Genomic DNA, 26,156 nt, shown 5'->3' on the forward strand with positions numbered 1-26,156 from the left:
TTTTTAACCTGGACTTGGTTTAAGAAAATCTGATATTGAATCTGTGCAATGTAAGCCACCTACTCTTTATGCCCACCCACCTTGACCGTTAGCCAATCTAATAATAATAATAATAAATCAATCTTATATAGCGCTTTTCTAACACTCAAAGTCGCTTTACAATAAATGGGGTGAAACAAGACGACAGATAAACAACACAGACGTACAGGGGTGGATGGGAAGGGGGGCTACGAGAATCTATACAGTGTATTGCCGGTTGCTCACCAGTCACCACTTGCTCAGCCAACTCACCAATATAATAATCAATCATGAGACTTAATTTTCTTGGAAAAAACTTTTATTTCATTCTGATTGGATAATTAAGAGAATGGGTCAAGCTTTGTGTCATATATCTGTGGAGCCCGACATAAAAGAAAGAAGAAAAAAAACATTTTCTTTTATCCCACCGCGGAGGGCCCTTTTACACTTGGGGGACACTGGGCACATGCTCAGGTTGCCCATATGGTAGATCCGGCATAGTAACCAGGAGATGTCTTTCGACCAGCCCCGAAAAACAAAAGGCCCAAAAAGTCCAACTAATGTATATTCAGATGCCAAGCAGCAGTTACCTTAGGAGCAAAATAAGCTCAGTCACTACCATGTTTTTAAGACTGAAATAGCCATTATTTGGCAATCCTTGCATGATGTACAGGTTTTACTATACTATATCAGATATGGTGTATTCATATCATAGCCATAGTAGGTTAAAGGTCAGCCTGCATAAGTTTCCTGTGCTTGGAATTAAAATAAAAAGTCCCCTTTTTGGGAGAAAAAAACCCTCTTAGCAGGCTGATGACGGCCCTGCCCAAGATGTTCTGCAGTCAGGTCCCCCTCATTTCATCCAAATAAAGACTAGCGACAAGAGCTTTTTAAGATAAATCTTTAATATCACAACCACACCTAATACCTAGGTCCACTCAGAGACAAAAGATTTGTACAATTGAACAATTTACCCAAGTAAAGGAGCTGAGTAAAACAAAAATAAAACTCTTCTTTTAAAATTTTATTAAATAAAAATAGGCAATTACTCCTTCTTGGTGAGATATTCTTGTTCTTCCTTGGAAACCTGAACATTAGCGTTGAAATTTTTGACACTTCCGTGTAAAGGGATGGCTGGTTAAGGAGTCAAGAGTAATTTTGGTGTTTTTATGTTGATATGTGTACTCGGGGTGGAGATTTCCTTTGCGGATGGGGTCAAATGGAATGCTTGTCAAGGTTGCCATGATAATGAATGATTCATACTGACCTCTAATAGGCTAGTTTTCTGTTTTTGAAAAAACAAACAAAACAATTCTTGTGCAGTTTGGCAGCCATCTAAGCAAAATACTAAAAGCAAGAAAATTATCAACAACTGAGAACATTTAAACATTGATAACTTCCCTCGAAGGGTATTGATAATGTTAACCTGTTATCTACCTAATGATTGATTGGTTTGTTATTTTGCTCTGTGAAGATACTCATGTTAAGAGGAGAAGAGGTTAAGCTCATCACTATAGGGTGAGTGGTTGTTGGCCTGATAGGTTGTGGTAATACATGAATGCTTGTAGTGATCTAATTTGGCTTAGCACATTGTTGGGGTCAAAATCCCCTCACAGACACAGATCTGACACTCATAAATCTTACTCTAATCCCACAGTTGTAGCCACTGTAGAAACTCAACGGTCTATCCCCTCCTTACGACAACAGGACTTTAAAAACCAGTCCTCTCCAAGTCGGAGCGACTGTGAATGGAAAAAAAGTGTGACTTCTACAAAGGCTACATTGGTATTCTTGCAGGCAAAGTCCTTGTACATGTCACGTAACTGGTGAACAAGGAAGATTTTGATTTTCAAAGGGAAGTTAATGAACTGAGATCTCTGCTGTTAAGGGGGAAATGTCTTCATCCTCTGTGTTCCTTTGGAAAGGCTGGTTGGTAGGATATGCATGGCGGTGATTGTCTGGCGTGGTTGGCTCACTTGCGGGGCTGGTGGATATGCTGGTTGATGTGCTGTGTGGGGGGCAGCTTGGGGACAGACGGTTGAGGCTTCTGGTGGGCTACCTGGGCAGCCGCGGGGGTGAAGTCTTTATCGCCCTGAAGAGAACACAATCACAGACAACTGGAATGAGCAGGACATTGAAGCTAAAGTAGACGTGGCAACTTCAGCAAATGCAGGAGTCAGGTTTGATCACTCAGTTTTATTGCACAAATGTATTAGAGGTGGAGGAAAATAGCAAGGAGTGTCACAGTGCAACTTCTCTCGGTCTGCTTTTGATAAGAGAAGAGCAAGTATCACAATAGGTAAAATGGTTACTGGAGGGCACTAAAGAAAAAAAAATCACAATGAACACCTAACAAGGAGGGCCCAGGAAGTTGAGCATATAACCTTCAGCAATTATCAAGTAGTTCCTGTCTTTATCTTGTCTGTGCTTACTGATCCATAGGGGTTAATACAAAGGCAATCGGACTCAACACAGCATATGATATACAATGAATGAAGAAGGAAGGAACATGTAGGGTATGACTAATTCGATAAAGGAAAACAGTGGATGTGATAAGGATTTTCGGGCCTACATGACATCTGCACACAAAAAGAACGGATCCTCATTTGGCTGTGGACAAATAAGACAGTGGGGTCTACAAATAGAATAAAACCTTAACACAAGACTTGCCGAAGTCAGGTCAATTTTGTGCTACTAGACCACCAGGCTTCATTAGATAATTTGTCAGTGCAGAAAAGTGACCGCTTAATAAGCCTGTAGCGGGGCGTCCGGGCAGTGTAGCGGTCTTTTCCGTTGCGTACCAACACAGGGAGCGCCAGTTCAAATCCTCGTGTTACCTCCAGCTTGGTTGGGCATCCCTACTGACACAATTGGCTGTGTCTGCAGGTGGGAAGCTGGATGTGGGTTTGTGTCCTGGTCGCTGCAGTAGCGCCCCCTCTGGTTGGTCGGGGCGCCTGTTTGGGGGGGAAATGGGGGGAATAGCGTGATCCTCCCATGCGCTACGTCCACCTGGTGAAACTCCTCACTGTCAGGTAAAAAGAAGTGGCTGGCGACTTCACATGTATCGGAGGAGGCATGTGGTAGTCTGCGGCCTTCCCCGGATCAGCAGAGGGGGGGAAGCAGTGACCAGGACGGCTTGGAAGAGTGGGGTAATTGGCTGGGGGCAATTGGGGGAAAAAAAAGGGGGGGGGAATAAGCCTGTAGCATTGCCTATATCCCGTCTATTGCAGCCCGAGCAACACACAGTAAGCATTCAACTTGCTTAAACTAACATGTTCTGATATAACACAGAAATACAGTAGTTGGAGTTGTGGCTGCAGAATATAATCCAAGCTTCTTATTTCAGGCAAAAAGGCCCAAAAGAACAACAAACAAGCGATATACAGGTATACGGTTTGGTGTGCAGGTATAATGTTGACTTTAAAGTGTGCATATGCAAAAACTGACTACATCTGGCTGGTAGACACAACAGGCATGCATGATATTTAGCCGCTTCAATACACACATTATCTCACAGAGCTTTGTCTCTCCCTGCGAGTATGACTATAATCTCATATGTTTTAACCCCATTAACATCCATGTGTACAGTATGTGCACTGTATGTCCCAGTTTTAAATCCTTCGTTAGCGATAAACCATCATAATAATAATGAGGAAATCCCCAAAGCCAGTGACGTGTACGGTAGGGAGGCCTGGAAGGTCAGGCCGTCTCTGCCCGTCCATTCTGTAACCTCAATCTCTTATTCCAAGAACCCATCCCTGGAAACTTCAACCCCTTTTAAAATCGGATCAAAGTAGGACTTAAACACAGGATGGTTTTGATGAATCATAACCATGCCTCTTTTCTAGCCTTCCTCCCTTCCCTTCCCCAGTGTTTCTTTTTTCCTCCAACATTTATTCCTTTTCATCTACTCTCCATCTCCCTTTGCTCCTGTCTGCCTTCCATTCTTCATACCAGACCGATTTCTCGTCTCTTCCATGCTTCGTCTTTTTTGGCACTTAAAACTCATCATCATGCCACCCCCCCCCCATCATCTTCCTTGTCTTCCACAGCCTCCTCTTCTTTCCACCTCCTACTCACTTCTCTCCCAGCCTACTTTTAGAGAGCTATCAGTTAGGCACTGCTGGGTCATACACACTGAGCTGAACACAAATACACACAAACACACAACCACAGCTCTGTCTTTCGATGCAAAAGTGTTTATATGAGAATTTGTTTCTGAAAATAATTTGAAACTACTGAAAAAACATCAACACATTTACACAGCGTTTGCAGAGTTTTACGTCTACCGAGAGGATGATCAGCGTTCAGACTACAGGGCGTAATGCTCATTATCAATCCTTTTGTCTCTCTGATCGCATTCATTTTTGAAAGTGATGTTTGAGATTGGTGTGAGCAGACGTTCATCTTGAAACAACTGGCATGTGCAAACCACAACTGATGTCCTGTGACGGCACTCAGCTTTTTCACTTGCAAATTTTTCAAACACTGCTTGATTGTGATACGTGCCCTTAGGTTGAGCAAGGGGCATCTCCTTAAATAAATCTGAAATATTGGATGTAAAACATCTTTCCACTCACTTTTTTTTCTCAATTGTATCCCCACTCTTCCAAGCCCTCCCAGTTGCTGCTCCTCCTCCTCTGCCGATCCGGGGAGGGCTGCAGACTACCACATGCCTCCCCCGATACATGTGGAGTCACCAGCCACTTCTTTTCACCTGACAGTGAGGAGTTTCACCAGGGGGACGCAGCGCGTGGGAGGATCACGCTATTCCCCCCAGTTCCCCCTCCCCCCGAACAGGCGCTCTGACCGACCAGAGGAGGCGCTAGTGCAGTGACCAGGACATATAGCCACATCCGGCTTCCCACCCGCAGACAGCCAACTGTGTCTGTAGGGATGCCTGACCAAGCCGGAGGTAATATGGGGATTCGAGCCAGTGATCCCCGTGTTGGTAGGCAAATGGAACAGACTGCACACCATCCAGACGCCGCTTTCCACTGACTTCTATAGGTGTCAGCCCCCCCCCCCTTATAATTCTGGCATACCTGTGCCCTCACTAGTAGCCCACGTGTGTTACAGGTCTTTTCCCTAATCTCACCGGACATAAGTTATCGGTCAGAGAAAAACAAGACGTAGTGCTGATATCAAACAGCTGATCTGTGCCATAGAAGCTAATGTAAAATGCTTCTGAATCTCAAGTTCACATGGCTGCATACTGAATATGTATCTGATCTAGGACTACATTTGAAAGTTGCCCAAATTGGAGTTGAAAAGAGGCTTTCTCATGTGTTTTTTATGTAATCACAATCACCTGAAAAATTCCAATCCGAGACTCTGCTTGTGTAAAAAGTCAGAACTGGGTTAGATCTGAGGTGCAGCCAATATTGAACAAGCAATCGCCTGAAGCCACATTGTGTCAGGTTGGGCAGGTAGATATAGTAGGAAGACTTGGGAATGGTTCATCTGGACAACGAGGGACACCTATGAATAATTAACCTCTGCCTGTTGATGTGTGTGTTTCTGCAGGCAGACAGAAGTGCCTGGGCCCCTGCTGACATTAGTTTGCGTTAAACCTGAGAAACACTTGTTTTAGCAGTCAGCCATGGCAAAGGTCTTATCCAAGATTGTGGACTGACTGTTAAAAAGAGAAATTGGGTTATTCGATGGCCGGCCTCTAAGAACAGTTAGACAATAAATATTGGAATTTGTAGTCCTGTCTCAAATGTGTCCTTTGTCCAAAGTGCTTGAACCTTACCCACCTCCATTACTGGGATCCATAAAGTACACATAGGGTTATTGCACTGCCTTGTACATGATATGGAGGGGATTAGATGGGAACTTTTTCATTCAGACGTTATATAACTATAGTGCTGTTTTCATCTTGATTGTCTCTTAAGACTTTCTAAAACAGTCCTTGTTATGGGTTTATGAATAAATCCATTTAGTAAAAAATAATGTGCTAAACATTTCAGACACAGCTTGGCCTACATATGATGACACTTTAGTTTTGAGGCTTAGCACTAAAGCGAATGGAAATGTCGCCGACAATAACACATGTGCCATGTGTACATTCGAATTCAGCCTCAAGTTAGTGAAAATGTACAAACTCCAACCATTATCATTCACTTGGGAAACTGACTTCATGGGCACATTTTGGATTTTAAAAAGCAGCCCCATTTCAACTCAATGCAAGCAGCATTACGGACAAAACATAGCCTTACTACCTGACAGTTAGGTGAGCCGACCTACAACTTTCCCCATGCTCAGGTGAGTTATCTCTCGCCTAGCGGCCTTTCTGTGTGTAGTTTGCATGTGCTCCCTGTGCTCACATTGGTTTCCTCCATTATTAAAAAAAAGAATCCCGGGCATCCAGGTAGCTTAGCAGTCTATTCTGTTGCCTACCAACATGGGGATCGCCAAGTCAAATCCCCGTGCTACCTCCGGCTCGGTCAGGCGTCCCTACAGACACAATTGGCAGTGTCTGCGGGTGGGAAGCTGGATGTGGGTATGTGTCCTGGTCGCTGCACTAGCGCCTCCACTGGTCGGTCGGGGTGCCTGTTCGGGGGGGAGGGGAAACTGGGGGGAAAAGCGTGATCCTCCCATGCGCCACATCCCCCCTGGCGAAACTCCTCACTGTCAGATGAAAAGAAGCGGCTGGTGACTCAACATGTATTGGAGGAGGCATGTGGTAGCCTGCAGCCCTCCCCGGATTGGCAGAGGGGATGGAGCAGCGACCGGGACGGCTCGGCAGAGTGGGGTAATTGGCTGGATACAATTGGGGAGAAAAAGGGGGGGGGGACCCCAATAAAAACATGAAGAATGGTCTCCTGTCCTGTCCCTGACCACGACATGGATGTCTACCAGGAATTGGTCCCTGGATGCTGAAGGAAAGGGCAGCCCACTGCTCCTGGCTGCCCCTGGAGAAAGGACAGCGAGGAAGAGACAAATACAGAAGGAACCTTTCTTTAACCACCACCCCCCCCTGCGTGTGTTCTAGTGTGTAGCTGTTAAGAAGAATGAAGTCTCTCTTCTCAGCAATCGTGATAAAAGATTAAAATTGAATATGCTGAAAAAGTCAAGCCCCAAAATTGTTAAATTAAGATACTTTAGCAAATTTACCTTACAATGAATTTCATTGGTAGACAGATGTCTCTCCAAGTTTTTCCAGTTTATTCATTTATTTTCATTGCCAATTTGCTCTGTGTGCTGCAGGCATCTTCTGATTTGGACACTGCTGCTGCATACATTTCTTTTTATTTTCATTTGAAGTTGCTGAGGAATATTTGTCCAAATGTCCATATTTTCTTAAAACCAACAGGGCCATGTCAACACCATATCTTACAACATATCAGCCATCAGTCCATTTTTTTTTTTTTTTGTGTGGCTTTTCCCTCCTTTTTCTCCACAATTGTACCCGGCCAATTACACCACTCTTCCGAGCTGTCCCGGTTGCATCTCTGCCCCCTCTGCCGATCTGGGGAGGGCTGCAGAGTACCACATGCTTCCTCTGATACAAGTGGAGTCGCCAGCCGCTACTTTTCACCTGACAGTGAGTTTCGCCAGGGGGACGTAGCGCGTGGGAGGCTCACGCTATTCACCCCAGTTCCCCCTCCCTCCCTAACAGGCGCCCTGACCAACCAGAGGAGGTGCTAGTGCAGCGACCAGGACACATACCCACATCCAGCTTCCTACCTGCAAACACGGCCAATGGTGTCTTTAGAGATGCCTGACCAAGCCGGAGATTCGAACTGCCGATCCCCATGTTGGTAGGCAATGGAATAGACCGCTATGTTACCCAGACGCCCCCCATCAGGCCATTTTTACACTGCGCACCAAACTGATGCAGAGTGGACGACTTCACACTGCTTCTGCTGGTTCTCCAGCTTGGTCCACAAAGATCTCCTACAAGACATCACTGATATGGCTTAAAAGAAAGATCACTGATTTAAGCTGTTGCAGCTGCTTCTTCAAAGTTCAAATGTTGTCCTATCTCAAAAACTGGATGCACAAAAATGACTTGACAGGTAGGCAAATGCACAGCCCCAAGGTTGGATAAAGAAAAAAAATACTTTAGCAACAATTATTTCTGTAACATGATGGAGTGATGTCTGGCGTATCCTCTTATTTCTATGGGGCTAATGGCATGGCCTAGATTAAACACAGATGGGATGATTATTATACAATAATTATAGTCAGAAAAAAAATCATCACGTGAAGTAATTGATGCATTAAGATGCATCAAGAATAGGTTCCTAATCGAATTGTGGCACCCTGAATAGTAATTGGATCGAATCGTGAGGTGCCTACAGATTCCCACCCCTACTGCATCACCATAAAGATTAAATGCATGGATCATTTATATTTTAATTTCTTATAATGCCCAGATGGAGCAAGTTTGTAGAACCACTCTAATCAACATGATAAAACACACACATGCACGCGCGCACACACACACACACACACACACACACACACACACACACCATCCTTGCCTGACCCTAATCTGCTAGTTGTGTGTGTACGCCTGCGCACACATTTTCCTGCAAGTGTGTAGGTGAGTTTGAAGCATCATTCGTAAATGTTTGTGCGTTTCTTTCATTTGAAGTCAATTGCAAAGCTAACTGGGTGGAATATGAACGGATTTGACCTCTAATTGCCCTTTGCCTCTCTTCTGAAGCTCAAAGCTTCTCACTGCTTCTCCTCAGCCTACTGATGTGGAGGGATGGCTGGGAATGTAACAAATCAACAGCATTACAGCAGAGCACCAGGGCAATGCAAATCCACAGTCACTGGCTAGACTTTCTTCAGACATTATTTGTACTATTGCTTAATTACTGTGCAGGACCCCCCCCCCCTTTGCATGTGCTTGTGTGCTGATTTGGGCCATATCGCCCACTCCTTCTTTGACGAGCTTTTTTTGTCAGTATAGCAACAGTTCTCATTGGTATTATGTGGTTAAAAAAACTCAAAAAGGTACACAGGCGGCCTATTCCCATGGGCAATTTTTTTCCTATATAGTGACAGTGGAAAAGATAAGGGTGGTACAAAGAATGGTGGAGGTACATGAGAGGAGGATCCGGTGAGATCTGATCTGTAGGCTAGCAGGGATTCATGTCATTTAAAGTGATGGGCCTCCACTAAACCCATGGTGGACACAGGGATGAATTGTTCTGCCCTTCCTCTGACCAAGGGCTGTAGTGACTGAGTCTTTCAGCTGCTCCAGCCTTTGATAGCCAGAGATAAACACGCTTTGTCCAATTAAATGTAGTTAGCAGAGTTAAAGGTTGAAAAAAATCCATTCTACGTTTAAACAATGTGGAAAATAAATGAGTAATGTCTATTTGTTGCTGAAAGAACCAAAATTAATCTCTGCCAACCCAGATTGCATGCAAACAGACAGACAGACAGATAGACACACACACACACACCTCTAAGTGTTTCGATTAGCAACTAAAAGGCTTTTCTGAGGCTTTGTGCAGTGGTTGCCTCCAGGCTTGATGGTGGTGATAGGGGGGAAATGGGAAGGCTGGAGGAAGATAGGGGGATAAATGGGTTGGCTGCCACCATGTCAATATCATCCTAAATCTCCCTCAAACAATCTGCCTGCTTTGACACACAGAGCTTGGAGTCCCGTAGTTCAGGGTGACCCCATTCGAGGACACTTTGCTTATGTGTGTGTAAATACACACACACACACACACACACACACACACACACACACACACACACACACACACACACACACACACACACACACACACACACTTGCAATACCTCCTTAGTGCCACCCACGTTTCCACACCCAAATCACAACGTGGCCACAGCCTCTCAGCCTCCTCATGTCACAGGTATCTTAAATGCTACACTATGCACTGCATCATTCACTTAGAAGGTTGTGAGTTTCCAGTCATGACTGTCTGTGGAAATACAAAGCCTTTCTCAAATGGGAATAATTAAATTTCCTTTATTAATCCCCTTGGGGAAATTCAGTTACTGCAAATTAACCCATCCTAGCTATGATCTGTGTAGCTAGGAGCAGTAGGCTGCTGCCTTCATGCTGCACCCGAGGACCAACTCCAATTCCTTTCCCATTGCCTTGGTCAGGGGCACAGACAGGAGTATAAACCCTAACATGCATGTTTCTTTTGATGGTGGGGGAAACTGGAGCACCTGGAGAAACCCACCGCAGACACAGGGAGAACATGCAAACTCTATATATACATAGAGGATGACCTGGGATGACCTCCTGAGGTTGGACAACCCCGGGGTTCGAACCCAGGACCTTCTTGGTGTGAAGTGACAGCGCTAACCACTGACCCACAGTGGTGCCCAAGAAGAAGTCTGATGTGCACAAGTACATACTACATCCTCCAGCCCTTTTCAAAACCAGCTATTTCTCTTTCACATTTCCCTTTCATACTCTCCCAGTGCTGAGTTTTTATTTTCCCCCTCATGGAGTGCATGTCCCAGATACCACCACCTGTGTGTGTATGTGTGTGTGTTTGTCTTACCTTTGTAACTACTCCAGACACAATTACAGTGGGCTTAGGTGGACTGGAAAAAGAGTGGGAGAGAGAGAGAGAGAGAGAGAGATGCAAAAAGATGAGAAAATCTTTTTCGATAAAGCACACATAAATATTTTAGTGTATTTGTGTGTGCCTCCAGCGGAAACTTTTGTAAGTGCACTCACAATAAATGAAAGAAATGAAATTAACAACTGTAAACATAGCATACAGGTTTGTGATCAATTCAGAAACTACAAAATGGACATGTCAAAATTTCAACACCCAACTTTTAAGAAAACACACACACACACACACACACACACACACACACACACACACACACACACACACACACACACACACACACACACACACACACAAAACCTCACACTCACTGGACCTGGCAACATTTTAAAAAGCTCCCATTCATCCCGACCAAACACTGGGCTCTCAGCTACAGAGTGGTGAGAAGGGAGGGCGGGAGGGAGAGGGTGAGTGGACGACCAAGGTACAGTGAGGAAGGGAGAGAAGGAGGGAGAGTAGAGGGGAAGAGAGATGAGATACAGAACACAAGCCAGGGCAGGAAGGGGAGTAGGAGTAAAATGGTGGGGGGAGTAACGGGGATAGGAGACAGCAATGGCCCTATAATAATAGAGTAGGGGAGTGGGGGGGGTGAGGCGAATACTCACCAAAGAGACGGAGGGAAGAGGGGGGAGGGACGCGAAACCTGAGATAAGTATTGACCTTGATATGACGAACGAGCATCGTCTAATTTTATGGCGTCAACCCCCCCCCCCCCACACACACACACACCCACACACATACATAACACACCTCCACCCTTCAGGCAGGAGAGCAGAATTGTGGCGTCCACCTTCAAAACTCTGCTCAAAGACTTCGGCTGCAGTAGTAAATATTTTGAAAGCGACAGCTCTCCTTGTTCAAAGATTCTAGAAAGGTTTGAAATTTAGGATGCGTCCTAACCGACTGCCATCTCGGCAGTCGGCAGCTTTTGCTTTGCAGTTTACATTTCAGGTTGGCACATCTGACCCCTTACTTGGTACACAGTTTATGGTTGTGGCACATTTTCATTTGTCATGCCTGATTAGAATCTATGGATCCTCCAATACTCATTTGGCTTATCTCCCTCCATCTCTGCAATCAACATCTTGGCACTGAACGATATAATAAACAGCAAACTCCTGCTACTCATTAGGATGAGAATGTTTGGCGTGGGTCCGTACACCTTGAATGGGTTCCTTTAATTTTAGTTTAGCTTTCCTTTGCCAGGCATGTACCAAGGCAGGAAAAATTTTGTGAATTAAGCACTTCAATTAACGGCAATTGGGATGTTAGCTTTGCAAGTCTTCCTTATTAAAATAAAGGCAATCTAATATAAGTGCTTTGTAAAGAAAAAAAAACTAAAACATGACGGGGGATGTACTTTACTCACATGTTAACTTGAGAATTGGCTGTCAATCAAAATTCCATCTTAACCACATCTGATGCTGCACACTGAATTGAAAGCCGTTTCAGTTTCGCAAACAGCTGGGTTAAAAAGTGAGATGGAGGGGCATCCGGGTAGTGTAGCGGTCTATTCCGTTGCCTACCAACACGAGGATCGGCAGTTTGAATCTCCGTGTTCCCTCCGGCTTGGTCAGGCGCCCCTACAGACACAATTGGCAGTGTTTGCGGGTGGGAAGCCAGATGTGGGTATGTGTCCTGGTCGCTGCACTAGTGCCTCCTCTGGTCAGTCGGGGTGCCTGTTCGGGGGGGAGGGGGAACTGGGGGGAATAGCGTGATCCTCCCACATGCTATATCCCCCTAGCAAAACTCCTCACTGTCAGGTGAAAAGAAGGAGCTGATGACTCCACATGTATTGGAGAAGGCATGTGGTAGTGCAGCCCTCCCCGGATCGGCAGAGGTCGTGGCGCAGTGACTGGGATGGCTCGGAAGAGTCGGGTAATTGGATGGGCACAGTTGGGGAGAAAAAGGGAGAAAAAAAGAGTAGGTAACAAGTGTTGGGAGTCCTGAAAAAGTGCTCAGGAACTCCTCAGTTCAACAGAAAGCACCAAGACAGCGACACAGACTCTTCGCTTGGCTTGCAGATGGACAGAAATAATCCAAGTCAGGGTTGACAAACTGAATGTCAGGTAGACGGGCAGATAGGGAGACTTTTTTTAAGCGGGGAGTAGCCAGCTTGTCCATCTCAAAGGGAAAGGAAAAGCATGAGCGAGAGATACCACACAGGTACATGGCACAAGATGATACTATTGACAGAGATTATCGTTTTTTGCAGACTATTGAACGGTTGTGACAGTGCTCTCTATGCACATTTATAAGAGAGTCTGTATTGCTGCATATGCCCTGTCAACCCCTATCTTCTGAGAAAAAGACATTTGAATGGAAAGTAAGAAGATAAATTATTAATACATCATTTAGAAGTTAAGAAGTCCTTCATAGGAGACAGCAAAAAAAAAAGAAAGAAAAAATACTTTTGGAATCTTTAAAACAGAATTTACCAAGCAATAAAATCAAAAGCCATAGTTAAAAGATGAGTCCTAAGATGCCATTTAAAGGTTTCAATTGAGATAGCCGTTCTTGTGAAAAAGAAGTTTGATTCAGAGTTTAGGGACCACACAGTCACCCATAGTTTTCAGTTTGGTCCACAGGATGGCAAGAAACCCTTCGACTGGAAAACCTGAGGGATCATGCTGACCGGTGTGAGATCAATAGCTGGACTGATACAGGTACAGCCTTGTGGGTGATCAAAATAATCTTAAAAATCAATACGATATCCAATAGTTAACCAATGCAGAGGGGCCATGCAGAGGAATGTGAGAGCGATGTGTCATCTTGCAACATGCCAAACTAAACTTATTACCTTCAACTACTCCAATAGGGTAATAAGATTAAAGTTTCTCAAAAATTATGGATATGAAAGGTAATTTAGAATTTTTCAAGTTATTAAACAGGGGTTGGACGGGTGCCATCTTGAAGTAATCTGGAACACAGCCAAGAGGTGAAGGAAGCATCAAATGCAACAAAATGTCAGTGAGATCTTGCAATGAAACAGACTGGGGCGAACTGAGTGAGCAGAACTGGAGACAGGAAATGATGCCAGCGGCGAGATAGAGGCTTTAATATTATTCTAACAGTGTTGGTCTTATTGACAAAGAAGGACAAGAACCTTTCATACTGGGCAGAAGATGAGGAAGACATAGAATAGGCTGCACCACTGACCAGCCGGTTAATGGTGGAATAAAGAAACCTCAACTGGTGTACAGTGGGGTGCAAAAATTTGGGCACTCCTGGTTTAAATGTCTGTTACAAGTAATCTCTAGTGATCAAAAGCAAACCTGAACTCTAAATGGTGCTAAGTTCAACAAACCTTTCTGCCAATTTTAAAGCAAGATTGCCTTTTATTTTAATTTTTTACCGTTTTTAAATGCAAAAAAAAAAACAAAAAAAAACAATAAAAGGTCCCTGTACAAAAGTATACAAACCTTTTTGAGTATTCTTTGTTACTTTTTAAAAAGATGACTACTAAGGCCAAGACCCAGGTGATTTACTCGTTAGGGCTTCAGTGAGGGAGGTGGATATATTTCCAGGGCTGGACTATTTATTCTGAAGTTACTCCATGCCTTCTGAAGTATCTGACTGCAGTGGCTGTTCGGTCTGGTGTTAACACCCATGGTTTCCTCTGAACAGTTGTCCAAGGATATCAGAATCAAGATAGTTCACTTCCACTAGCAAGGAGAAGGCTACAAAAAAAAAAAAACCTCTCTCGACATTTCAAACTACCTTTATCCACTGTCAGAAAATGGAAAATAAATGGAACAGCTGAAGTCGAGGCAAGGTCTGAAATACCGAAGAAAAATTTCAGATTGAATGGCCCCAAGACCTGGTGAGAATTGCTCAGAAAAATCCACACATCACTGCAAAGGAACTGCAAAAAAGAGTAGCAGAAACAGGTCTAGTTGTTCACAGAACGATACATTTTAGCAACAAAGACCTACATGGCAGAGTTGCCAGAAAGAACCCTCTCGTACGACCTCAACACAAAATGAAGTGCCTGAAGTATGCAAAATAAAACCTTGAGAAGCCTGAAGCATTTTGGAACAATGTCCTTTTGATTGACGAAACCAAAATGGAACTTTTTGGCCACAACCAAAGAAGGTATGTTTGGAGAAAGAAAAAAAGGGGGTGAAAGATTTATAGAAAAGAACATCTTGCCAACTGTTAAGCATGGAGGTGGATCCGTTATGTCTTAGGATTGTGTGGCAGCTGGGGGCACAGGAAATATTGTACAGGTGGAAGGTAGAATGGATTCCATCAAATATCAAGAAATTCTAGAGGCTAATGTTCTAGGGCCAGTCCAGATTATGAAGTTGAAGAGAGGGTGGGTATTCCAGCAAGACAAGGATCCAAAGCAAACCTCAAAATCAACAGTGAGGTACCTCCAGGAAAGACGGATGAAGGTTTTGGAATGACCACCACAGTCCCCAGCCTTGAATATTATTGAACATCTGTGGAGAGATCTCAAACATGCCATGCATGCAAAGAGGCTGACGAATATTTCTGAGCTAGAGGTGTTCTGCCAGGAAGAAGGGGGAAAAATTCCAAAAGCAAGAATTGAAAGCCTCTTAGCTGGCTACAGGAAGCGTTTGCAAGATGTTATACTTGCCTGATGAGGAGTTACGAAGGACTAAATGACAGAGTTCCCAAACTTTTGCACAGGGGCTTTTTCATTTATTATTTTGCAAACTGTGAAAAATCAAAATAAAAAGTAATCTTGCTTTAAGATTTGAAGAAATGTGTCATGTTTAACTTTGTACCATTTAGAGGTTGGGTTAGCTTCTGTTCACATAGATATTAAATGAAAAATGCATTTTGGCCAGGGGTGCCCAAACGAATGCATGAATGCCTTTATTTGTCATTGCACAGCTGTACAATGAAATTAAGTGCAACTCCCCAGTGGTGCAAAAGAAAAAGAAAAAAAATATATAGATACAAATAGTCAAGAATGTTTGCACCCCACTGTAAGGTTGCGAAAAGTGCAGCTTTTTCATCCTTAATTTGAGTTAAGTGAGGACAGCTGGTCTTTCATGTACAAATCACAGACCTTTCCAGCCCTCTAACAGATGTTCTCATTTTTTCTGTGGGGTTGACAAGGGATAGTCTTCATTCAGACAAAGGCAGTGGAATCTAAATCTAAGGCTGACAAACACACCACATTAAAATATCTTGTCAACAAGTAAAAATTTGGATAGATTTTGACACGTTATTAACAGCCAATAAGAAATGTACCAGACAAAGCTCATCAACAAAAATTTTAAAATCACCAACTATGATAACACTATTATGATAGACTATCGTGTATCATTATGACAGAGGAGATGAACTTGGAGGAAAAAAAAGTTATCATTTGGCTTTGGCGGGTGATATATAACAATGGAGCAGACAGGATTGATGCATGCAATTATGAAGGCCAGTATCTTGAAGTTAATAAATTCACTCAAATTACAGTGGGGACACTTAAAATGATTATTAAAAAACACTGTGAACCCAGTCCCACAACCACTTGGCTGAGGGCAATTAAAGTAGCTATAATCTGGAGGACAGTTCAAATGAGATAGCTGCATTCACCAAGCCTTGATCAGGTTTCATTAATTTAAAAAAAATGTAATTATTAGAGGTAATAAAATTGCGTACCACAAATTTCTTGCTGAAAAGGGACCTGGTGTTGAACAGAACCAGTTTGGCATGTTCCATAGGCAACTTCTGGGATGAGGGATTTAGTTATCATTATTTGCAATATGGAAATGTGATTTATAAACAGTGGATCTGGCAACCAGTATATGTACAGGGATGTGGAAGGAGATTGAAATATCTGACATTTGTCCTCAATTTACCCTACTGTCATATGAAAAAAAAATGAGATTAGGCTGTGAATTAACAGAATCATGGGTGGAGAAGGGGGCATCATGGTCCAACATGTGGAGTGAGAAGTTAGTCAGTCGCATGCAAAGGGCTGAGTGAACGGTTCACAAAATATTTGCAGACAGTCTCCAGGTACCCAGTATACTTGGGTATGTACTGCCTTTACTAAAAACACAAATAAACAGGGGTGGGCACTTCCAGAAAAGATTAAAGTTGTCAACGAAACTCCTGTTATGGGAGCAGGACACTGACTGCAGCCATGAGTGTAGGCAGAAGAATCTACTCAGGATGGTTGGGATTTGTCCTAAAACATTCATGACCCTGGCACCTGGGAAGCAGTGGGTCATAGTTGATTTAGCCCTGATTTTCCTGACGCCGAAGTCGCCTATAATAAATGAAGCGGGAGGGGGAGGCAGAAGAAAAGGATCAATGACCTGAGAGGGAACAGCAGCCTGAGTGGAAGAGAGGGGGGGGGGGGGGCGAGAGAGAGAGAGAGATGAACGAAAAAACTAATCGCCACAGCTGTCTGTTTGGATGTTGGGGATTTGGGGCTGGTCGCAGACTGTAGAGACAGGGGAAGCCTGCAGGGGCCAGTAGAGGACCATGAGGAGTCCCAGAGGGGAGTTGCTAAGAGCTGTGAGGGAAAGCGGTAACCTGAGGGAGAAGATGTGTGATTATTTGAACCAATTAATGAACTGAAGACATTAAAAAAATAATAAAAAGTATGTACAAATGCTGTGTGGTCAATACTTTAAACTAAAACATCTCTCAATACTCTGACAGCACGTATTTTCTGTGTAGAGCTTTCTTCCACACAACGTTCCTTTAAAACCATACACCCACACCAACACTGTTGCCAAAATGCCAACTCCCATCCTACCCCACCCATTTTGTCTCTCTCTCTCTGCTCCAGCAGAGGAGGCAGTTTGTTGCGGGGGGGGGGGGGTTTCCATAGAAACAAATGCCTGTCAACTTCTCATTAACAGCCACCCATTATCGCTCCACGACTTTTCTCAGGAGCCGTTTTACAACACCTATGGAGGGCTTACTACAACTTGCACGCGTTATTGTGGGTATGTGTGCCATTTGTTCAAGTGCTCATGCATTTGTGAGGAGAATGCTGATGTGTTTTATCATATTTTGGAGTGTATTCATCTCCCTGCCAAATTACCACTGAAAAATACGGGAATGAAGTTGGCATAATATAACAAGTTTCTCTGAAGAGCATAACCGACCAAAAACTTCCAACACCACTCCGTGTGTCTGTGTGTGTGTGTGTGTGTGTGTGTGCGCGCTCAAGAGTGAGTGAGTGTCTGGGAATGCACGGTTGGTGCTTGTGATACAAACCTTCCACACTGCAAGCAGTTTGAGAAACCACACACTGCCTTGGTTTTCTATATACTGAGCCAATTTCCTTCTCTCTTACTTTATAACTCTTGCTCCATTTCCAGCATATACGTATGTCACAACCTATCTTATCTCTTTATACCTCATTGCAAACTCTCTCCTTAGCCCATAACATCTGCCCTTTTAGATCTAGTTTTCTTTGTTTCTCAAGGGGTTTATACCTTCATTTTACATATTCAAAGTTACCAAAACAAGTATGAGAAATTCTTATAATTAGCAGTCTATACAAATAAAGTTGACTTGACTTCCTTAAATTAAGCAGGCCGACCATGCGCCCTTTTTTAGGTCCACATTTGAGCATAGGCCCCGGCATCTCACCTTTATCCATCCCTCTTCCACTTTCTCCCTCTCTCCCTGCTACTGACACCTGTCCTCTCTCTCTCTTCTGTCTCACCAAAGCATCCCTCTCTTCATTTCATCACAATTCCCCTTTCTTCTCCTTCCACCTTGGGCAAACTGGAGCCAGGCAAGATCAGGTACAACAGGTGTTCCCATGACTGCAATGCTTCACTGGTGGCTAATAATGTGAAATGTACCCAGCAGCCACCTGTTAGATGTCCATCAGTGTCACAAAGTTTGACAGAGAGACAAGGGTCTGAGAAATAGAGTATTTACTGGAGGTATATACAGATCCAGTGCAGTTCCTCGCACACTCTCAGCCGAATTTAGTCAAAGATAAATCTGATAGACACCTAAAACATTTCTTTTTTTTTGGGGGGGGGATTTTCCCCCCTTCTTCTCCCCAATTGTATCCGGCCCAATTACCCCACTCTTCCGAGCTGTCCTTGTCACTGCTCCCCCCCTCTACTGATTCAGGGAGGGCTGCCGACTATCACATACCTCCTCCGATACATGTGGAGTCATCAGCTGCTTCTTTTCACCTGACAGTAAGGAGTTTCGCCCGGGGGACATAGCGCGTGGGAGGATCACACTATTCCCCCCAGTTCCCCCTCCCCCCCAAACAGGCACCCTGACCAACCAGAGGAGGTGCTAGTGCAGCGACCAGGACACATACCCATATCTAGATTCTCACCTGCAGACACGGCCAATTGTGTCTGTAGGGATGTCCGACCAAGCTGGAGGTAACACGGGGATTTGAACTACCGATCCCTGTGTTGGTAGGCAATGGAATAGACCACGACACCACCAGGACGCCCCTCCCCCCATCTAAGACATATCTAGAAAGGAATGTGAACCTTGGAGCATCTTCTACAGCTGAGCTGAGTGCAGGTTATTCCAGCCGAGGGTTCCCAGTCAAAAGCTCAAAATACTTTTTCATCACAGACTGAAACTAGAGGAGTGCACTCAGTAGAGTGCAGATCTCCACCAGGTGGACGTATCTCCCCTTCTCGGGTGTTCAAACTTGGCGACAAACTACCCCCTTTTTCGCCCATTGGGAGAAGGGAAATACATGCACACATAGACGGAAAAACCAGTGTTTTTCCTGCCATTTTAAAACTTTTGTGCAGCGCCCAAGTCGACTGATCGGGAAATATGGACAAAAAAAAAATACGTTTTTAATATGCAGCACTCAAGCTAAAACAAATCAACCGAATTAAAATGCTTTAAAACGTTTTGCCTGTCAGTCTGTGGATGTGCAGCCTCCTAGGTGGACCCTCACAAGAATGCAGCCAACTCTGACATAAAATGACAAAGATCAGGCTATCATAATTTCAAAGCCTTTATTAAAAGACTTCAAATGTGCTTAACCATCATGGTTTTCATGATAGCCTGCTGAATGGCTGCTCTGCTGACTGACTTATTCATAAAACAACGGTAAGAAAAAATAGCTGTCATGTGAAATGTTTTATTGTAGCTACTGGGATGTTTTCCAGTTGTGACTGTGATTAATCCTACTCTTGAAATTGTATTTTTGTAGCAGAGTTTTAACACTGAAGACTATGGCAGTTCCACATGGTGGCGAGGTGAATAAGGCAAATTATTTTTGGTTCATCCCGTGTTCCTCCATTTCTCCTGTGCTGAGATTAGCAGTGAATGATTTGCTGGCTTGAGAAATATGATCATCTTCTCATTTACTTTACAGACTCATACCTGAATACATAATGTTTTGGGTTTGACACAGTCGCTGCCTGATCTGACTCACCCATGGATGTGAGTCGCACATGCGCACGGTTAGAAGACATAAAAGACGATACTTTGTCACTGTACATTCATACAACAACATTCATTCTCTTCATTTAACACATCCTCTATACACACAATAAAAACAGTGGGCAGCTGTGTACACTAGGAGCAGTGAGCAGCCATAATACAACGCCCGGGGACCAACAGCAGTTCTTCTTTCCACTGCCTTGGTCAGGGGCGCAGGAAGAGTATTAAGCTTAAAGTGATACTGACATCAAAATGTGAAAATTCCTATTAATAGGCTATGTTCCGAGTTGGAATGTGACCACGGAGAAATTCAGTGGCCAAAACTATGCATCTGCGGCCACTCGAGAGAGATCTGTGATTGACTGTAGATGGTGTCCAATGACAAATTGCGCTGGCGGATACGTAGACACCAGTCAATTTGCATATAGGGTGTGTCCGTAGCGAGATGCTATAAAACCACGGAGAAGCTGTTCTTTCACTCCCTCCTGCTAGCTACTTGGCTCGAGTTTGTGCTATTTTGCCGAGACTTTATTATCTCTCTTGCTGCGACGTATTGCTATCTATCTATCTATTCTATCTATCCTATCTATCTAAATATCTATCATCTATCTATCTAACAGTTCTTTGTATCACCGAATCCTCCTCCTCAAAACTGTAATCCTCGCAGAGGATCTCCCTCTCGCTATCCGACATTTTTTGCAAATAACAAGTGACAAGTGGTACGGAGCCCCACCCACCCAGGAAGACAGTAGCCAATAGCTTTGAATTCATAAAACCACACCTATTTTCGGTTATGATTCAAACTCCCAATGTTACAAAAAAATGTGTTCAGAAAGGGCATGTCAGTCTCTCTTTAACATGTAATGTCTTTTATGGTGGGAGGGAACCGGAGCACGTGAAGGAAACCCACGCAGACACGGGGAGAACATGCAAACTCCACACAGAGAGGACCTGGGATGACCTGGGGTTTGAACCCAGAACCTTCTTGCTCTGAGGCAACAATGCTAACCACTGGGCCACCATGCAGCCCAGTGGTTATTGTGGTTGACTTGGATCAGGCAGTGACAGAGAGCAGCATTACATTACATTACAGCCATTTAGCCGACGCTTTTATCCAAAGCGACTTACAATAAGTGCATTTAACATAGGAAATCTGTAGAACTACTAGTCATCAGAGGTCACAAGTGCATCTTCTCTCTAAACAAGCATCTAAGCGCAAAACCAGTGCTAAAGTAAAAGCGCAAGAAAGAGATTTTTTTTAAGTGAGTGGTCAGCATTGGTCGAGCGAGCTAGAGAGTGAATAGAGAGAGAGAGGGAGCAGTGATAGGTTCTTCATCATACAGTCATAACTGTGCACAAAATAAATTTAGGCTAATAGGTCCAGTAGTTTGCAAGGTTAGCTGCAGACGCAGCATACATACACACACACACATACACACACACACACACACACACACACACACATGACCAAATGCATAATCCACCTCGAGGCGACCGCCTGGCGGAGATTAAAAAAAAATCTGAAGTACATTCTGAAAATGCATCAGTAGAAAGAGATTACAAAATCAATTAGCAATGTCATTAACAGAGAGGGGACAGAACAGAGACAAGAACTAAGAAAGGAAAGAGGAGTGGCTTGTTGTGCTGATCAAACTCCTCATCTATACAAAAAAAAAATCAAAACGAATCAAAACGTCTGCAAATAAAAACATCCAGTTTCTCTCTCTTTTAGTACTTTCACAGAAATAGTAATTTTCCTTCAGTTTGGATGAAATGGTCAGAGAGATACTGGATTCTTAAACAAGTACGGTTTGACTTCAAATCCCAAAAGGCAACATTGCAAAATGAGGAAGTACAAAACGTAACAAAACAGGGATTACAGCCACTCCCCTGGCAAAGGTCCAGTACTGCTAAAATAGACAACTACTTCCAGCTTTTCTCTACTAAAATCTTTCTTTTTTTCTCTCTCTGTCTACTCTCTCTCAAAAGTGAGCTAAGCTAGAAAGTCTTATTTTGTATACAAATGATGTACTTGGTCTCATTTTTTACTCGTATTTCAACTACTTTGCCTTCTGATTCCAGATATATTAGCTCAAAGGAGAAGGGGGAGAAAAGAGGAACGTTTTAGAGCCACCTGATTTACTCCGGCCCTGAATTGCTTTGACATGCTGTGCACATTTAAAGAAAAACAGCAGGCATTATGGAAGAGCATGCAATGTACAAAATGAGTAAGTGTGCAAGCTTGCATGCATCCATGTACTATGAGTGTATGCTGAGTAGTGCCAACGGTGTATGAAAAAGGTTTTCCAGGGAATTTGCAAGATAGTTATTTTTAAACCGAGAATCATTTTTCATCAATTCATTCTCTATCTCTCTCTCTCACACACACACACACACACACACACACATACATACACACACACAGAAGAACAAACACAGTTATGGACATGTGGTGTGAATGTGCCACCTGTACTAACCGAGACACTGATTACTGCTACTCACAACTAACAGTAAAAATAGGTGGAAGCAAAAGCAGACACACACGCACATGCACACACAGACTAATTTGCACTTCAGCAATCCCATTATCGAATTTGGTGAACCCAGTAAAAACAGTGCATTCATATTCTATGCAACACAATTACAAAAAATAAATAAATAAATAAATTTTAGTGTCGGATGCTCAAAAGAGGTCTGTTTACACCTGACAATAACAACTGTTCAATGATCTGTTCAAGTTAATGCTGTAATTACGAAGTAATTATGTTTTCCAAATTCGCTGGCAAAAGTAGTCAGACAAAATTGAAACCAGCCAAACAATATAGCCCTTTGCTAAAGTGAGACCAGTGTAATTACTTGTTTGTCAATTGGCAATGTGTTTGTGTAGATTATTAAATTAACATATATCTATGTGGTTACTGTGCGGACCATACTTTAGTCCATCCATGTGCATTTGTTGTTTTCTATATAAATCTCAAGCTGAGGTTTACATGGAGGTTTATATGTTTTCCATATAAACCTCAAAGACAATGACAAGATCAACACCTACATATAATGTGTGTGTGTGTGTGTGTGTGTGTGTGTGTGTGTGTGTGTGTGTGTGTGTGTGTGTGTGTGTGTGTGTGTGTGTGTGTGTGTGTGTGTGTGTGTGTGTGTGTGTGTGTGTGGTTGCATTACCTGCTGCTTACATACTCCTCACTCTCCTTGTCATCTTTTTGTGGTGGTTCTGGGATAGCCGACTGGTGCTTCTGCACTATCCTCTTACCTCCTGCCCTTACTGGAGCACATAAAGTTAAACACAGGTGTGCATGTGCGGACAAGTATATAGGTACACAAATAGATGGGCTTTTGAGTGCATTTTTGCATGCTTATGCAAATTGTTGGACAGAAAAGTAAACCAAATAGGATTCAGTGTTTTGTTTTACATTATGAGCAGCAGAGATGAACAATACTGGGGGAAAAAAATCACCACTGACATGTTTATAGGCAATATGTATTGCAATATGAAAGAAAAAAAGGAGCTACATAATTTCACCAGATATACGTCGCTTTTAACTTTCCAAGTTCAATTTCCAAAGAATTTATCATTTTTATCAATGATTAGGGTGATTTTAGAGGTGTTAATAAGGCAGTTAGTAAAAAAGTCATTTAGACTAAATTAAACCATTTTAGAGTAGTCACAAAAAAACAGAGTTTGCTAGATTTTGTTTACTATCGAACAATAATAAGAGTTTTGGCCTAACATGACTGATGGGCCCAATGTGTGTTACACTGCATAACTGCAACGAGACTATTGCACATGGTGTATATAGCGATGTCGATTCTGAAACAATATATTGTTCAGCCCTAATAAGCAAATACATGCACCTTATCATGGGTATTTTGAACATTCCCATTCATTTACTTCAATTACTACTGGAATATAATGGTCGGTCTCACTACCGCAACTGATTACTACCCTGTACAACGGTCATTAATGGCAGTATTTACACAGTAACTTTCGGGTTTACTGCCTAAGGTTGTAGATTTGCAGTATAAGGAGATAGGCCTGTTTTGGTGACATAGTTATCAGTCTGACAGCAGTTACCGTCCCACAGGTTTGGTGATACTGCCCCTTGTTATCATACTGTACTATCTGGCACTGTTGCACTTGGTCGATATCGTGCCCTACGTCCTATGTCCACGTACACCTTATCTGCTGTTTAGAGTTTGACAACCTACATCGGAGGGTTCTGAGCAAATGACCTCCACGTCATTTCTGACCAACAGTGTGCACAATATTCAGTCGACAAAGGCCCCGAAAATGACTCGGTAAAGCCCAAAACACGACTAATACTGCACCTTACTTCGATCTAATTACGAAGGCGACGTTGCAGCAGCAGCTCGTCTTTCAGGAAGTCAATACATTCAAATGAGAACAAATCTGTCAGACTGCAGCAACGTGCAATTCTCATGGAAATGACAATTCGTTTGCACCTGTAGGCTAACAAACCGCAGCTCGAGTGTTAACCGTTCTCTCACGAGGTTTAGGATTTGAGAGGTTTAAAAGCACGGAGGCCTTTTGTGTGTTTTAAATGAAGGCTTCAGGACGAGAAAACAACACAGATTTTATTTTACCTGCCGGGAGATGTCCAGCTTTGGTTTCAACTTTCTCCTTCGGCGGTGATGACATTTCCTCTTCGGTATAATATCTGAAGCAATACGGAAAGATGAGTTTGGAGATGAGTTGCTGCTATATTCTAGATTAAATTGTAGACGAGACTTGTCTTGGGATCGTCAACGTGGCTTTTTTCCTAAGCATTGTTTAGCAACGTTGCGTGATGACGTCGGGTAAACTCGTCACGGGCAGGAACGTAACGAGCGGAATGACGTCGTTGCGAGACAGCGCCTTCGCTTCCACCGAGCTATCTCTGGTACTTGAACCGGTACCGTTCAAGATTCTTGGACCCTTGGTTCTATCTAGCGAAGCAGCCCACGTTCCCACCAGTTTTGAGCGGAACCATTGTAATCAAGGATGCGTCATCAACGGAGGGCGCTGCACGTAGTTTGTTCATTTTAAAAATCACAGTCAAACTGATGTAAAAATCGCACACCCGAGGAGTGCTTTTTAATGTGCTTATTTTTTTTAAATATGATTTATTTTAATTAACACCCCATCCCACAGAAAGTCCTTTTTTTGCGCCAGCATCTAAAATAACTAGTTTGTTTATTATTTGGTCTTGCGTTCGAGTGCACCCAGCCTCGGCCAACTCTTCGACAACTTCGGCGTTCTCGTGTTACTGTCACGCTTTTCCTGAAATTCAGGAGATGATCTACTCGTCACCAAGCGACTGGCGGCCTGTCCAGGGTGTCTCCCCGCCTGCCGCTCAGCTACTGCCGGGATAGGCTGCAGCATCCCGCGACCCTGGTTGGGATGAGCGGCTCGGATAATGGTTGGACGCTCTTTTTTAAGACAAGTCCTCATCTGACCTCTCCATTGTTGCCTTCTCCATCTCCCTTTCCAACCTAGAATATGACACGCCCACACGGTTCCCACTTCAGGTCCTACTGTTTTTTGGTTCCAGCTGGGAACCAACTTTTCGGGTTCCGAACCAATTTATTTTTTGCCCGAAATGCTCTGAACGGTTCAAAATAGACCACCGGAACACTTCCGGGTACCTTGACAACAGGACGCCAGGAGAGGGGGATAGAAAACCCAAGCCGCCAAGCCGCACTGTATTAGATACGCAGCCTAGCCGTAGCTAAGATGCCCAAAAGTTGCTGTGTGGTGGACTGTACTGTTAACAAGAAAAACAACCCAAATATTCGTTTTTTTGTATTGCCTAAAAGGCAGAAGGAGGGAGAAAAACGATTGAAATGGCTCCGGGCGATCAGAAGGAAAGACAAGGATGGACAACTTTGGGATCTTGACAGCAAACATGTTTACGTCTGCGGTCTGCTCTTCATCACTGGTAATGTTAGCTAGTTTAACTAGCTAATAATAGGTTACGTCTATTCTACATTTTATAATCGCCAAAATGTCAAGTTAGAATGCCAATAGATCAGTGGGCCCAGATGGGAAAACGAATTTAGTCAGTGTAATAGGCTAGCTACATTGAACGAGATGTAGCCGAGTTAGCTAGGCTACAACCCGCATAATGTTAGCTACACTGTAGTCTCCCTCGCCAGACT

General features: G+C 43.5%; 1 protein-coding gene across 1 annotated transcript; it reads right to left on the reverse strand.

Annotated features, from left to right (window-relative positions):
• Positions 1-1,470: 1,470 nt before the first annotated feature.
• dap (death-associated protein) lies at positions 1,471-24,797 on the reverse strand. Its single transcript, XM_056299823.1, has 4 exons — positions 24,603-24,797; positions 23,163-23,262; positions 10,530-10,572; positions 1,471-2,110 (listed from the first exon to the last, which is right to left on the reverse strand). Exons 1-4 carry the CDS (start codon positions 24,655-24,657, stop codon positions 1,991-1,993), a joined length of 318 nt encoding a protein of 105 aa, XP_056155798.1. The 5' UTR covers positions 24,658-24,797; the 3' UTR covers positions 1,471-1,990.
• Between the last annotated feature and the right edge of the window lie 1,359 nt (positions 24,798-26,156).

This window comes from Lampris incognitus, chromosome 19 (genome assembly GCF_029633865.1).
Source record: "Lampris incognitus isolate fLamInc1 chromosome 19, fLamInc1.hap2, whole genome shotgun sequence".
In the NCBI taxonomy this organism is placed as follows: domain Eukaryota; kingdom Metazoa; phylum Chordata; class Actinopteri; order Lampriformes; family Lampridae; genus Lampris; species Lampris incognitus.

Excerpts from the sequence above, each read along its gene's own strand:
- dap (XM_056299823.1), bottom strand. The coding sequence starts at position 24,657 with ATGTCATCACCGCCGAAGGAGAAAGTTGAAACCAAAGCTGGACATCTC. Across the intron at positions 23,263-24,602 it reads AGCTGGACATCTCCCGGCAG|TAAGGGCAGGAGGTAAGAGG; the intron begins GTAAAATAAAAT and ends TATGTGCTCCAG. Across the intron at positions 10,573-23,162 it reads GAGGAGTATGTAAGCAGCAG|TCCACCTAAGCCCACTGTAA; the intron begins GTAATGCAACCA and ends CTCTTTTTCCAG.